Below are 15,916 nucleotides of genomic sequence, written 5' to 3' on the forward strand. Positions count from 1 at the left end.
AGCAATCTGAGTAGTCCTTTTTGATAAGATCTGTTCTTTTCCACTGTAAGCTGCATTTAAGTACATCCTTAACTGAAGGGAATCAGCTATGAAGAGAGAGCACGCTACCTGCAAACAATTGTCCAGCACCATTTAGAACCAACGACATTTGAAGATTTTGCAGCACAGGTTTTTTCTCCAGCTCCCTACCATCATTTACCATCTGATGCCGGTAAGATTAAAAGCGAGTATTAGTTACATGTCACTACTGGAACTTGAAATGCAATACCCTTTTGTCCTAAACTCTTAAAATAATAGATAACTTGCTTGAATGAAATTCCAGTTATTGAAATACATTTTTCATTTTTTAAGAGTTAATTTGGCCTGTAAATTTAATTTATACTTTCTTTTACCTAAGTGCAGTTCCTTGAGAAGTCAACAATCTTCTTAAAAGTACATGCACCACATTTTATCTGAGCTACTGGCCAGTGACTGTTGTGTTTCATGGGATCATTACTGAAGTGTCTGCAAAAGAAACACAAGTTGAGCACGTACTCTCTCTCACCTTTAGAGGAGCATATTTTATGGCCAAGAATATTGCCTTATCTCTAATTTTACAAATAAAGTTAAACAACTGTCTAGATTTAGGAGTGGTTGGTACAGTAAATTATTTTATGATACTTAAAGACTGTAAGAGGGTACTGCATTTTTACAATTAACTAATTTTGAAAAAATCAGTAAGAAAATAAATGACTCATGGCCTTCCTTTTCTGTGATACTTTGCACTCCTTATGATTGTTTCATTTATTTTATTTTCCCTCTTTAGATCATTAAATATCAGTTCTGTTTATCTGAAGGTAAGACAAAGTGTCAACCAAAACACCCTTTGTTCTTTTCCCCCATTTCCTTTTTTAAAAACTAGCAAGCACTAAGCTTGTAACTCAAACAATAAGCAAACTTAACATTGCCCTCATTTATACTAAACATTTCAGAAATTGTCACTAAATTTCTTCCAGAATTATACTTACTAACCCAGGTCTGCATGAAACACTAACCCTGGTTCTGGGATAAAAATAACTAATAATTAGAAGCAACCCTTGGTTTAAATTAGTTAGATCTTGTTGTATTGCCTTTTTTTGTTTCTCAGCATGAGAAAAACTAGTACTACTGAGCTGAAATGGTGTGTCTTTGTATTTTGTAATGTGTTGCGCATTGTTATTGGATATCTTAACTCATCAGATACTTATTGTTATGTGCCTTGTACTATACTAGGCACCTGAAATACAAAGATGACTATTTTAATGGTGTTCAAGGGAACAAGAAAAAATAATATGATATATTTGAAGTTCATCATAAGAAACCTTAAAATTCTCTTTATGATATGTAAGTTTTCTTTATACTAAATAAGTTTAAGAGGCATAGTAGTCCTTTTCTGGCCTCATTTATTTCAGGGGAAAAAAAAGGCTAATTCTCAATTGAGATTTAGTTGATAAAATTAAAGTTTCCATTCCTGTCTTCATTTAATTGACCATTATAAAAATAATCTTACCAAAAAACTTAGAGCCCTTTCCAAATTAATATAAAAGACCTAGCAAAGAGGAAAATTATGTAGACTAGGTTGAATCTTTTGAAAGAGAAAGAGATTAAAAAGTCTTTAGATTCACTTCAGTGGATCAACAATCTAAAATAACTCAGTTTGGCATTAAGAATGATGCTAAAAAAAATACTAAAAGTAAATTAACAACAAAATAACAACTAGTTAAGTACAACTGGAAATTTCATTTTTTAGTAAGAGAGAATATCTGAAAAATACCAGACTACATTATTAAAGTAGGTATGAATAACACTTTCATATATCACATAGTTGAATCATAAGTTTCACAGGTGAAAATATTGATAACAGGACCACATTCAGATTAACTTCCCCCTTAAATTGATAAAAGCCATCAGTTTTCATGTTGTAGTTGTTTACCAACTGGAGTCCTTCATATTCCTCTTCTTAATGTTCTTATATTGTGCATATTATCCTGCACATTTGGTCAGATATATAATATGGGGAGTAGTATTCTCACTTTCTGAGACACAGCAACAAAGTCAAGGTTCTGTTGGCTTCATTTTTCATGTATTTTACTACTTTATTAAAATTTCATTATCTCAGTAATGAAGATATGAATTTTAACATAATACTATGCTACAGATTATTTTCAGTTAATTTTTTAAGTTGTCTTTGCCTTTAAGAATCATTATAAAAACTTGCACCCTAAGTTTTAGAAGGATGTTTTTATCTGTAAATAACTTATTCCAGTATTACTGAATACATTCTTGGGGTTTTTCTGGTTTGGTTTTGTTTTGTTTTTGGCAGACTTTAATACTTAGGAAAGATAAAATATTTTTATCAGAGTCGTTCTCAGTTCAACACAATACTAAGAAAGTGAAATATTTGCTCCTTCTATAGTAGCAAAAACATTAAGATATCTGAAGAATGATTATCTTTTTCTTCCTATCATCTCAGATTTTGATTATCCTATCATAAACCACTCCGTACAATAGAACTCCCTTCAAAGTTGTAAGTCAAGGTGGGAGAAAGAAGTGAAATAACCACATAATAGCAATAGGAACCTGACTTATGGTTTGCAAAAATTACATAATAGTGTGAAGTTTTCTGGTTCATTTTTACTTTTTTAGCATAATAATAAAATCGTCACATTGAAGAAATGCATTCATAATTGCAATTGAGAATCAACTTTAGATTCTCCTTTGCATATTCCATGTATATAAGATAGCACTAATTGATAACAAATGCAATAATTTGAAATTAAGTTTTAAAGAAATGCCAGTATGATCATATAATGAATATAATCTGTTCTTTCTAACCAGTCCTATTATATAATTCTATTCTGCAGAATAGTCTGGAAAAATACCTTTTTTTTTTTAAGTTTTAATAACTTGGTTCAATATTATCTAAAACCTGCTTTCTGGTTAACACTAATGTACCAACTGTTTGAATTGAAATCCAAGAGAGGATTCTTCTGGATAATTTTTAGTATTATTTAAATAAGTATGAAAAACATTTTTGGTGTATCATAGTTGATCCATAAATTTCATAACTGTATTTTCTCAAAATGGACTCTGTGACAGTAGACTGATACTTAAGGGAAATTATTTTTATCCCTAAGGTCATTGAAGGAGATATTGTGATGTCACACTTTGTTGATCTCCCATAACTACATTAAACCATTATTAGATTTTTCTTGTCCTTTATTTAAAAAAAAATTACAGGAAAAAAAATCCCTTTATCTTTGTCAGGCATGTGTGTGGAAAATATCAAAAGTTTTACAGTGACCTCCTTTTTAAACTTTTTTTATATTCATGAACATCTCTCCTCTGACTCTAAACTTTAAAATTAAATTACTCCTTTTCTTCGCCAAATTACACTGGTAACCAGTTCAAAACCTAGATATTTTTCTCTAACATTACATTCAAGTCTTTTTTTTCTTTAATAAAAGAAATTCTAGAATGCCAGCAACAAGAAACAGGATATTTTGCTGAAAGTACACAGTAAATATTGTCTTCCTCCATGTCAACATCGAAAATACACCCATAATTTTTTCCAGTATTAGTCTTTTTTTACTGTCATTAGCCACAAATATTTTTGAATGCTTATTGTGTAGTGTATCTAGAATTACCTCTAATCGTTTGTTATTTTAATTGAGTGGATATTGCCCTTTGGATTTATTGTTTTTCTACAAATTAGGTTAGAAATTTTAGCACTCTAAATATTAGAGGGTTGGTTGGTGTTTTTCTCTATTATGCATATATACACATACACACATAAATATACTTATATCTCTACATACAAACCAATTACCTTTAGGTTCCTTTAGGTTACATATAGGTTTCTATTTAAATAAATGAAAATTAGTAGTTAGATTCAACTATTTCTATGCCATCAAAATAAGAGATAATCTAGATAAAATGATGAAGACCTAGAGTAGCATCTAATCTTCCTTCTAATTTCAGTTTTGCTCCTAATTCACAAAATCTGTATTGCCTCATGTAGACGGGATAGTATTATGATGGTCAGATCTCTCTCTTTGAATCTTCAAATGGGATAAATCATCAAAATTTAACTATTGCTTTAGGTAACCTCTTGAACTTGGTGTCCCTCTTTAAAAGTTATTTTAAACTTTCCTCCCCTTCCCAGGCTTTGAAATGATCTGAAAGAACACGTTGTAGCTCCTCAGAAGATAGTTATTTTATATATATCCTAAATATTATTTGTAAGTGCCAATAATCGGTTTCCTTCAACATATAACAGAAGCTATATATTTGTTTGCTGCGTTTTTAAAACAGATGCCTAATCATATGTATCACTAGGCTAGCCTGAAATTAGAAGCAGCCAAATTGTATCCTGTTTTCAGTATCTTGAACTTGAAAATTTGGCTTATTATGTGTTGTTGTCCAAGAGGCAAATAATATCAGTCTTAAAGTCCCATTAACCTTTTGTGACAATAATTACTAGGTTCAGTTTCCACATAGAACATTCATTCAGATGTAAAATTTTTATAATGAAAATAATAAAAGAATAACTGAACAATTACTGAGTGCTAGGCACTGTGCTAAGTACTATACATGCATTCTCTCATTTGATCTTCATGGCAGTTCTATTGCAGGGGGGTGGGGGGAGCTTACCCAGAGTCACCTGATTCTTGGTAAAGCCAGAGTGTGACTTCAGAGTCAGACTATTATATTTACTATTATATTACCTATGTAATTACCAATGTAATCTAAATATTTTCAGTCCCTTCTTGCTGTTGAGAGAAATTGCCCTATAACCTGTCATATTTATAAATTAGAAATTGTTAAAGATTCTTATTTTAAAGACTCTTTTTCCACCCACTGAAAAAAATCCTTTTTTTTTTTTTTCTTAATAGCTAAGGTTGCCATGGGAGAAGTATGGAAGAATCAGACTGTGATCTGGATTTAAATCCTAGTTCTGTTATTTATTATCCACAAAACCCAGTTTCTCTATTTGTAAGGAGATAAAATATGACAAGCTTTAGACTAATATGTTCTAAGTCTGCAATAATGGCAGTATTTTAATATTTTCAAAATGAAACCACTTTGTTTGCCTGTATTCCTGTACTGTTTAATTTTAGGGGTGCCTGGCTGGTTCAGTCAGTAGGGTTCAGTAGTAGACCCTTAATCTCGGGGTCATGAATTCAAGCCCCATGTTGGGCATAGAGATTACTTAAAAAAATAAATTATATATGGTTTCCTTTATGACATCCAGTGCTGGTGCATACATGCTAATCTTAATCACTAATCAACTCCTTTAACAATATTAAAGCAGTAAGATTATTGGGGTAGTCTATAAACTTTAATAAGTAAGGTTATATTTTGTAGGAATATCAGCGTAAGAGTGGATAAATCCTTTAACGTCCTCAAAACTAAACAGTATATTCTGTTCTCCACATTTCAGTGGTTATATTTTGTAAGTGGTCATTTTCTTCAAAAACATTTCTAACTTCTGTCTCTTCTAATCCTCATCTGTTCTGATCCAAAGTCTATTAAATTTTACTCTTCTCTGTTTAGTAGCTTTATTATATAGCTAAACTTATTGTGTAGCTACTGTGTGCCAGAATCTTTGCATATGTAATCATTTCATCCCTCACAACTTTGAAAAATAACTACTGTTGTCTCCATTTTACAAAAACAAAATAAAACGAAAAACCTCTTAGATCAGTTTGCCCAAGATCCAACAGCTAGTAACATGCCAGATTTGGCATTTAACCTGGGCCTGTCTAACCCATGCCCATGTTCTTCCTCACACATCACAGTGCCTCTTAGTTCAGTATTCACTGGAACTACTTTCAAAGTCACAATATTTCTTTAAAGGCTATTATTTACCCAATAACTAGCAGTTTTAAACCAGTCATACCTGTCAGCAAGCAGTACAAAGCCACAATAAATAACAATCCATTGAGTTCCCTTTTATAATGTGTATAGACTCCCAAAGTCATATTCAGCATGTTATTTGTAATAGTTCATTGTAACCAGGGCACAATATATAAATCAATTACACCATCAAGATAAAGTGTGTACTGAGTACTGTAAGAATGTTAGAGACACAGTATGAACAAACATAGGAGCCTATAGATAACTTTCCACCTGAGGATATATTAATAATAGAAGTGATTAAAGCAACATTCTTTATGACTCACGTGATAGAAATCAATACTTGGGCAGTGAAGGGTAGGTATCACTGTATTCTTTATATCTAAAATTGAGATCTATCCACTATAAAGTATTTATAGAGTTTGAATATGCTGAGTATATACCATAAATATCATTTGCCAAAACGTAAGGAGGTACTGATAAGCTATATACCACACACTAAAAAGCCTGATTTGACTCTCAGTTCATTGAAGCGGGGGGCGGGGGGGGGATTTCACACTGCAGGCAGTAAGGGAGACATGGAGAAATTGCTGTTTTTGAGGAAAATATTCTTTGATTTGGGCATACCCTAAAGCAGTATTCTCCAGTAAAACTTTCTGTGACGATGGAAATGCCCTTTATCTGCACGGTCCATTTTGGTTGCCACTAACCACATGTGGCTGCTCAACACTTGAAATGTGGCTAGTACACCAAGGACCCACATTTTTATTTTTACTTAATGTTAATTTTTCATTAATTTTAATATGGCTATGCCTACTGTCTTGGACAGTACAGCTCTGGAGATTTTATGACTTAGCGATTAGGATAAACTGCCCACCAGTACAATGAACACATTAAAAGTGATGTTTATAGAATCTCTCATAGACTTTTTTTCTTTTCTTTTTTTTCCTATTTGAACTTGTTAGTTGGTAAGTATAACATTTGAATTTACAAAGCACTGTCCATTGTGAAACACCATCACCCTAATGCATTGCATGCCCAATTTCATAATAAGAACTTGATTACTCTCTTCTCTGCTCCTTGGTTAACACCTGTACAGTTCTGCACCATGTCTCTCATATCTGTTATCTGTCTTCTCTTTTGTTTTCTCACTTCTGCTCGCTACTCCATTTCTTCATTCACAACAAAGAAAGAAATGCAGTGATAGTTCTCTTCCTCCCAAAACCTCCGCTAGAAAACATTGGCCATCGTAAGGTAAACAGCCATGGGAAGGCCTCTCATGGTTGGCCGGGAATAATATGCATTACCAGAAAAGCATGAGCTCCCGCTCTTCACCTTCCTTCTGCCATCCATCTGCAGTGCTTCCCTAAAAAGGGCCATGGATTCATATTCTCCTCTAGGTTTTCCAGTATGGGTCCAGTATGAACCAATTCAGATCTTCAGGAAGAGTAAAGGTGAACAGAAATATATTTCCTTCTCCTTGTATTTTGAAGGCCAACCTCGTTTCAGTTAGAAAAGAAAGAATGTTGGAGAAATTACTTTGAAAAGAAAGGCAATTAACCTGAATTCCAAATAGTGAGAAAATATTTCTTCCTTGACTATGTTTGTTCTTAAGTATGATTATAGCGTTTCACCTTAAAAACACTTTGAAGGGTTCTGCCAAGATAGATTCTTAATAATACATCTCTATAGTACTCCTTATTGAACAGTTTTGATTGTTCAATATTCATAACTTCAATTTAGGCACAAATGTCTCATTAAATGGAAGTGTTAGTATGATTATTTCCATGCTTGAAATTTCTGTGAGGTGCTACATTGGCTAACAAACATGCCAAAAGTTTTCCTGCAGAGTGAGGAGATGTATAATAAGCCTGCAACCTGTGTGATGTGTGTGTATGTGACATACATAAAGAAAATGTTCACATACATAAGGCCCAGAAAATCTGGATTAAAGTGCCTTAAAATACACAGAATTTTTTAAATTGTAAGTTAACAGATTTTTTTTGAAGGGCTTTTATTTTTAATGTAATTTTTATACTACGTATTTGAGAGCCTACAGTGTGCCAGGTTTTGTAGCATTACTGTATATTAGAGAATCATAATTCATTGAAATAAAGTGCAGAGGTAAAGAACTATTTTGTAAATGACAAAATTTTCCAATTTGAATTTGTGTTTGCTTCTAAATTTTCATATCTTAATTCTAGTTACCTACTTGCTGTGACTAGAGTAACTGCAAAAATTTAAGTTAAGGAAAAATAAAAGCATTGCTTATCTCTTCTAAATGGAGACATTTTGAGGGGTCCATTTGTCTTTTTTTATTAAATTTCAGATAAGAGTTCTTGTCCTATTCCTTCTCCCAGGAATTTATCTTGCTCCTTTCTAGAAGCATATTTAAATACCCATCATGTGTGATGTTCTCATAGTATTGAATTCCTTTTTGGAACCACTTGGTACTATTATTTTCAAGTTTGAGCAATGAAGACTCTTTTCTTGGTTATACCCTGTACCCCAGAGATAGGAATTTGTCCTTCTCACCTGCTTCTTAAGCCCTTCCCTGCATGCTAATGATGCTCTGGATCCCTGTCCTGTCTGGCGCAAAGATTTTGCTTCCCATTGCTTTTTCCGAGGAGCTCTCTGGTTAGTTCTGGCTCTGGAAATAATAATTGGTACTTTCTTGCTAATATGATTACATGAGCCACCAGATTACTGCGGTTTAAATAAAATGTTAATAGGCTGTTCTAACAGGCAAGTTTGGGTCTTGCTTTTTCCCCTCAAAAGACTTCATTAAGGGTTGGGATCCATGCTACAGATCAGTAACAGAAAGATTATTTCTTATGGGATGAGAAGCCGGACGACTTGTTATCTGTCTTGCTATTTCCCACAGGCTCCTACCCAGAGATTCTATCCAGTGAAACTCCCACAGCAACGCAGGTAGACGGGGCTGACCTGGCCTCTCCAATGTCTCCTCGAACTAGCAAAAGCCGCATGTCCATGAAGCTGCGTCGATCCTCTGGTTCAGCCAATAAATCCTAAGGAAACAAGCAGCCCAGCAGTGTGATCAGCAGTAACCACCTTAGCATGAACATAGTGTTAACAGGCCTTCGTGTTTGCCATAACATGCATGTTTCTTCCTGAACATTTATTTTAGAAAACACTGGATTTAAATAATTTGTAACTTAATATTTTAGATTTGGGTTGTTTATTCAGTTGTTTCCCCCCCCCAACACTCTAAGCTGCCATATTGTGGGGGGGTAGAGTTTTATTCTATACCCTTTACCTTCCTGGATAATTATGTCTAAGCAGTTTCACTTTTAATTTCATGATTAACTTTGAGCCAAACTATAATTGGACAGATAGCTTCATTATTTTATTTATCGTGCCCCATTGCAACTTTATGGCTCAGTAAATGTATAATTTTTTTACAAATATAAATTTTTAAATTTAAGCATTTGTAAAGTTATAGCAAAAGTTGCAAATCTTAATACACAGGATGTGTATGGATTATTTATGTTATGAAAATAAAACACTTAAAATAAATGGTCTTTTAGCATCTCAAATTCCAGCTGACATAATTTTAGCATTAACTTTTTCTTCCCAAAGCAATGCCTCATTTCTTGGCTGTGCAGATGATGCCATGATATATCTCATAACCAGAAAAATCACTGTGCTGAACTTCGATTTGTGTTTAGCTTCCAAATATTTTTCTAATGTTTTGCTTTTTAAATGGTATCAGTGTTAAATGCCATTTTTGTTTTGATATTGTGGCCCTGTATTATTGGCTCCTGGATCCTGGTATATCTGTGTTCTTTCCTGAGTACCAAAAAGAGGGTAATTGGGGGGATGGAGAGAAAGAAAAAAAGAAAGAAAGAACTTTTCTGATATAAATGTGTTGCTTAAATTATGTGTAATTTAAAAGAAAAGGGAACATGACCCAGGAGTCTAAATTAAATCTAATATTATTAATAATACTGAACTTGCTGATGCAGGTTGGTATTCATTCCACCCTCCAGAAATATTTTCCTACAGTAAATAAGCTGCTCACATTTTGTCCATATTTTGTTTTGAACGGGCATCTCCCAAGGAAATGTAGCATGACATCAGTACTAACTGCATGTGTAAATACATCATACGGGCAAACTCTAAAAATATAAATTATGTATCATCATTCATGTAGTATCTACAAATTTGTAACAGTGAAAGAAAAAATATGGTATTTAATAATACAATAAAAATATTCTTATCACTTATGTCCATGAGCGTTGATTTGTCTTTTATAATTCTTGTCTATTTGTCTTTAATATATTTTCAGACTTAATAAGCAGAACTATATGATTAATGGAGAGATATAAAGCATAAACCTAGGTTATCTTAGTAAATCATGAAAAAGGAATTTGAATTCCCTTGTTAGGAAACACCCCAACTTCTCAGTGACTCTACCACAGTCACTGAAAATGCAGGCAATCTTACACCTTCATAACAGCTGGCCAGAAACTTTACCCAGTGCACCTGGTTAAAGCATCAATTAATCTTAGCCTCATGCTTCTTTGATTTTTTAAATTTTCAATAGGTACACATTCAGGGGGGAAAAACTTTTTGCAGACAGTTTCTAAAATAGCCTTCCAGAGTTGTGTGCACTTAAGTTTTTGTTAAAAATAAAAATAGATTGCTATGAAACAACTGTAGAAAATAAAATTCCTATGAAAGCTTATGTAGAAGATAAGCAAATAGAGTCCCTGGGAACAAGGTTAAACAATATTGACAGTTTCCCACAACCAAGGTGAAGAATTAAAAAAGGAAAATCTAACTGCTTACACAATTTTTTAAAAAATGAACAGCCAATGGAATGATGATTTATAACAAAATTGAGTAAAAATACCAACTTGGAAATATTGTACTTAGCACAGTTAACATGATTTTTTTTCATGTTTAGATAAAACTACTTTTTCTAAGAAAAAATATATTTTCCGTTGACATTTTAGGTAGTAAAGTATTTTTAGATTTAAAAAGCCTTTTGGAGCTCAGTCTGTGCAAGCCATACATGAAAGGAAATTTTCCCATTGCGTTTCTGCATCACTACATTCATTTACAAAATATAATTTTTCTCCTGTCTGTATTCTAAATGGGTCACTAAGATTCTAAAGTAGGATACTGGCTTTGGGGAGATAAGAAATGTGACTTTGAAAAATAGGCTGTGTTCAATGAAATTCTCAGGACAAACACAGAACACAACAAAGTACCAGCTATGTACATTTATTTGGTGGTAAGCATCTTACAAGTGTGGGCTATCTGTCAAGCAATACTCAGCCAGTGTCCCAAACTCTGGCTATTAGAGCATGGGTACAGAGTGTACACTGAATATGGTTTACAAAAATTCAAAAACAGGTTCTGCTGAAAAATGAATATTGAATGAATCCCCATTCAGTTCCATAGTGGATTATAGGTATTAACATCGTCCTTAAACGGAACATAGTTTCATATACAACACTGCGTGAGATTTACAACAGAAGGATTAAACAATTTGGATGAAACCCTACTAAAACAGTCAAACTTCTGGAAATGAGTTGTGTTTCCAAAAAGCTGTTAAAGTTTTAAAGTATCTCTTCCTGAAAACACACCAAAAAAGCTAAAGGTGAGAATTTTGGGGGTGTCTCAACTCCAAGTAAAGTAGCACCCTCCCCACCTCCAAACACTAACTTAAGAATGGACTAATACTTGAGAAAAGGAACGTTTACAGGGAGATCCCCACATCCCCCAAACGCGCAAACATCCTCTTGCATTTCCTGCCGGCAGGCATAGGTCTTGAGTGTTTCCCCACCCCCCCCCCCGTAAGTTTGGCACTAATCACATTACTTTCAATTCACAGAATATACAATGCAAGGTATCTGACCCTATTGAGACAGAAACTACATAGGCGCCTGCGATGGCAAGAGCGGAAAAACAAAAAACCAGAAAAAACAAAAACGACTACCACTTTTGGTAGCTAGAATCCTTTGTAGATATTGAGACATGCACGCATTCACTACGACTTTCCATAGGAATTACAAGTCATATAGGATTCGTTAGGGTCTCCAGAGTGAGGGGGGAAATCCTATTTTCGTGGGGAAAGCAAGAAGGCTTTAAAGTGACAGTCCTTGACCGCGAATGTTTATACCATATACATACCTGCTCTAGAGAGGGATTTTACATTTCGCTGTCCGCTTCTCTGGCGGAACATTGACTACTGGGAGTTTTAGGAGAGAAAAATATAGGCAGGAAAGAGGGTAAACTTGCAAATTCAAGAAATCCCCACAGAAATTCCCATGATCTGTTTCCTCCAAGGCCAACCGCACAATCTTCCTCATCTCTTTCCTCAACAGCCAGGCCGCAACGGCATCTGCAGCAGCAGTACCTGCCGACTTTCTGAGGGGTGGCACTTATTTATGTGCCGGGTCAACCCCGGGGAGCTAAAAAAAGTGGACGGGCAGTGCTTGCACGAGAAAATTTGCTGAGCACTCCCGTCGGATGCTCCGCCTGGGCTCGGCGCTTCTGGGGGCGCCCCGGCCAGAGCAGGCAGGAGCAGCTCCTCGCGGACCGCGTGCCACAGCCGGTGTTTGTCCCTGATGTCTGCGGACGGGAAGTGCGCCCCGCACAGGGGGCAAGCGAAGGCGAGTGGGGCACCGTGTTCGGAGCCAAAGCCCGGGGCAAGCGCACGAGCAGAGCCTGCCTCGTGAGTGCCTAGGTGCTTGCGCAGATAGGCTTGGCGACGGAACTTTTTGTGGCAATATGGGCACATGAAGATCTCGGATCCCCCGACACCACTGGCACTACCTGGCCCAGGCACCCGGCGCCCCAACACCCCCTCCGTAAAGGGGACCTGAGGCAGCGGTGGCTCGGGGTGGGACAGCACCTGGAGGCCCTGGTGTGGGGCGCTGTCCTGGTGCTCCGCCCTGGAGCTGTCCCTTGCTTGCAGGTGCTGATCGGCCGCTCGCTCTGCCCGGCTGTTCTCCTTTCCCTCCGCCAAGAAAGATGCAACAGCCCCAGAGTCTGGGGAGGTGGAGGAAGACGAAGGAGGCGGCTTCCCGTCGGCTGAAGAGACTGTGGCAGCATTTGCCGCTGCGGGACGCGGTTTGTGCCAGCGGCGATGGGAGGCGAGGTTCGCAGGGCAGCTGAAGACCTTGTCGCACTCAGGGCAGCGGTACTCGACGCGTACGATGCGGGAGCAGCGGTGCTGAGCCAGAGCGAAGGGGTCTGCGTACTGCTCCTTGCATAGCTGGCAGATAAACTCCCCCAGTGGCGTGCGGCTGCCCCCCAGGCCCCGGGACGGTGCTCCCGGCTCCTCCTCCTTGATCTTCAGGCCCAGGACAGGGGACGTGGTCACTTCATCCGCGAAGCTCAACTTCCTCATGGCCTTTGGCTTCTTGATTCCCGCGGCCACAGGTCCAGACGTACAGCCCGGAGGGGCCTTGGCACGGCGCTCGTTGCCAGCGGCCCGCTTCAGGCCGTGCAGGGTGGCCGAGAGGGGCGCAGGGTCTGGATGGAGCTCTGGCTCTGGGAACGGTGCCCGGAGCGGCAGCAGGAACTGCTCCCCCGAGGTCGGTGCAGCTGCTGGCGCCGCCGAGCAAGAGAAAGCAGCCACCGCGGCGGCACCCCCGGGGAAGGACTCTGCAGAGACTGGTGAGCTGAGGCAGCGCTCCAGGAATGCCCGGCGCAGCTCCGCGCCCGCCGGCTTCGTGGGGCTGGGGCTGGGCCCGGGACCCTCCCTACCATCCGCCCTCCACTCCGCAGCACCTTCCTGCCCGCCCTCCGCCGGGCTCACCCTAGCCGCCCGACAGGACGACCCCGACAGTTCCCGGGCCGCCGCCGCCTCCTCCAAGGTGGGGGTTGCCACCTGCTCCGCACCGGGCTGGGGGGCACTGGAAGCCTCCTCAGGAAAGGGCGGCGCCCCCTGCGGCCCCAGCCGGGGGAAAACCCGCTCAGCTAGGCGCACTCGATACGAGCCGCCCGTCCGTTTAGTTCGCTTTACCAGGAAGCCCCTCGGCATGGTGGAGTCGGGAGTGCTCAGGGGGCAAAGAGTAAAGGGGGCTCCGCGGGGGCTGCGAACTGGCGAGCACCGCAGCTACCTGAGCTTCGCCACAGCCGTCATGCGTGGGCTGCCTTTATAGCTGAGACTCGGGGCCGAGGGACCACCGGTCGCCTTCAGGCTAGACCGGCCAATCAGGAGTGGCAGCGGGCGCCAGGGGCGGGGTTTTTGCCTGGCTGGGCTCACAGGGGTCCGAGAGGCAGGCTGCGGCCCGCGCCCCCACCCCACCTCGCAGCGGCCTCGGCGGGGCCCCAGCGGCTGGCTTAGGGGCTGCCCGTGCCGCCTCCCCGTGCCGCCCACCGGGCGGACGAAGATACAAAAAGGTAAGGTCCAGAGTGTGAGGAAGCTCGGCACTCACCGCCTCCGCTGCCTCCAGGGCGGGACTGTCCAGGGAGCCAGGCGGAGAGGCAACCGATGGGCGCCTTCCTTGCGGGCCGGGACCCTGCGGCGTCCCCGACGCGAGGGACTCTGATGGAAGCCGAGAGGGAGGAAGGCGAGAGGAAGGGGCCGCGGGCGGCGCGCCCCAGGAGGCAACTGGGTGGGTGCCCGCTGGGGAACGGGTTAATGTCCTCTGCCCTTATTGAGCTGATGAGAAGCTGCGACGGAGCGGCAGGGCGGCTAAATCCACCGCCCTGTGCCTACACTTGACGGTGGGAGCACGTCTGCCATCCAGTATCGATCGACACTGCGCGCGTCTGTGATACTATGAGAATTCATCTGGGAAGAAGGGCTCTCAGTGCGGGAGATCGTGCGTGCTGGCAAGCCTCTGGAGCTCAGGACGCCAGCCGGCTTCTGGACCCTGGTCCTCAGGGCTTATCAATGTCCCCTCCCCGATGGGAAAAGGAGTGGGGAGGGGAAAGTAGGATCTAATTTTCGACTGTCCTCAGATAAAGTGGTTTCTCTGTTCACACCTTCCACTTGTACTACCCAGAGACATGACTTAGTGCCTAACTGACCTGTTTAGCATGGAGTAGATTGAGTGAGAAATACTGGCAGAATCAGGATTACATCTGCTTCCCCTTATACAAGTAATACTTTGCAAAAGGTGTGCAATGGGCCAGATTTAATAGATTTTCATCCAGCACTCTGTAATGTGCCCAGCACTGTTTTAAGCACTAGAAGATATTTGAAAGTTTGTAATACTAGCTGAACTATGAAATAATTAGAAAATTTGACAGATGTATAATAAAGTACCAAAAGTCCATAATACAATATGAGAATAGGAAGGGGAAAGAACTCAAGTCTCCTTACTAGATCAAACTGGAGACAAAGACTTAGTAATGTGGTTTTTTAAAAAAGATTTATTTGAGAGAGAGAATGAGAGAGAGAGAGCGCGAGAGGGAAGAGGGTCAGAGGGAGAACCAGACTGGGACTCGATTCTGGGACTCCAGGATCGTGACCTGAGCCACCCAGGCGCCCTTTAGTAATGTGTTTTTAAAGTAGACTAGTATAACAGATGTAGTCGTCAATAATACACATCCCCTTCCTTCTAAGTAAATGAAGTGTTTTTACATGGAGTGCATTATTCTGGGGAAGACCTGGAAGTAATTATATATTTGTTAATCATTAACAATATTTTAAGCATTCTGAAGTAATCTCTAATCTTCTCACACATACACATCAAACAAAGGAGATATTATTACTCTCCCTTTTTTGATGAGGGGATTGAGCCATGGAAGTTAGATAAGTCACAAAAGTCACCCAGAGCTCAGATTCAAACTGAGTTCTAGCTAATTCCAAAGCTCAGACTCTTTCCGCCACATTAGTGTCTTCAAACTTTTTTTTTTCTGGTCACATCCCACAATAAGAAATATATTTTATGGCACACATATGGAACTGAAACAAAAATTTCAGAAAATAATATTTAGTTTAACTAGGTATAATGCATTGTGTATTTTCTGTGCAATTATATTTTTTAAAATGCTGATGATAGCAAAAAAATTGATTTCATAACTTACTAATGGATTAGGACCCACAATT

At 39.4% G+C, this 15,916-nt stretch overlaps 2 protein-coding genes across 13 annotated transcripts in view; one reads left to right on the forward strand and one right to left on the reverse strand.

Annotated features, from left to right (window-relative positions):
• Nucleotides 1-10,112, forward strand: part of RALGAPA1 (Ral GTPase activating protein catalytic subunit alpha 1) — a 253,551-nt gene extending 243,439 nt beyond the window's left edge. For 5 of the 12 annotated variants that reach the window (XM_027568751.2, XM_027568754.2, XM_027568759.2 and 2 more), the window contains 4 exons: nucleotides 87-211; nucleotides 6,843-6,845; nucleotides 7,278-7,331; nucleotides 8,762-10,112. In XM_027568751.2, coding sequence (XP_027424552.2) covers nucleotides 87-211; nucleotides 6,843-6,845; nucleotides 7,278-7,331; nucleotides 8,762-8,910 — 331 coding nt within the window. In that variant the 3' untranslated portion in view covers nucleotides 8,911-10,112. Of the gene's footprint in view, nucleotides 1-86; nucleotides 212-805; nucleotides 837-6,842; nucleotides 6,846-7,277; nucleotides 7,332-8,761 lie in introns of all 12 variants that reach the window. The other 7 variants (XM_027568757.2, XM_027568762.2, XR_003515516.2 and 4 more) reach the window with 6 other exon arrangements.
• A 2,114-nt stretch (nucleotides 10,113-12,226) lies between these two features.
• Nucleotides 12,227-13,897, reverse strand: INSM2 (INSM transcriptional repressor 2). Its single transcript, XM_027572538.2, has one exon. It carries the CDS (start codon nucleotides 13,895-13,897, stop codon nucleotides 12,227-12,229), a length of 1,671 nt encoding a protein of 556 aa, XP_027428339.2.
• Nucleotides 13,898-15,916: the final 2,019 nt, after the last annotated feature.

This window comes from Zalophus californianus, chromosome 6 (genome assembly GCF_009762305.2).
Source record: "Zalophus californianus isolate mZalCal1 chromosome 6, mZalCal1.pri.v2, whole genome shotgun sequence".
NCBI classification, from domain to species: Eukaryota; Metazoa; Chordata; class Mammalia; order Carnivora; family Otariidae; genus Zalophus; species Zalophus californianus.

Coding starts and splice junctions, on each gene's coding strand:
- INSM2 (XM_027572538.2), bottom strand. CDS start 13,897: ATGCCGAGGGGCTTCCTGGTAAAGCGAACTAAACGGACGGGCGGCTCG.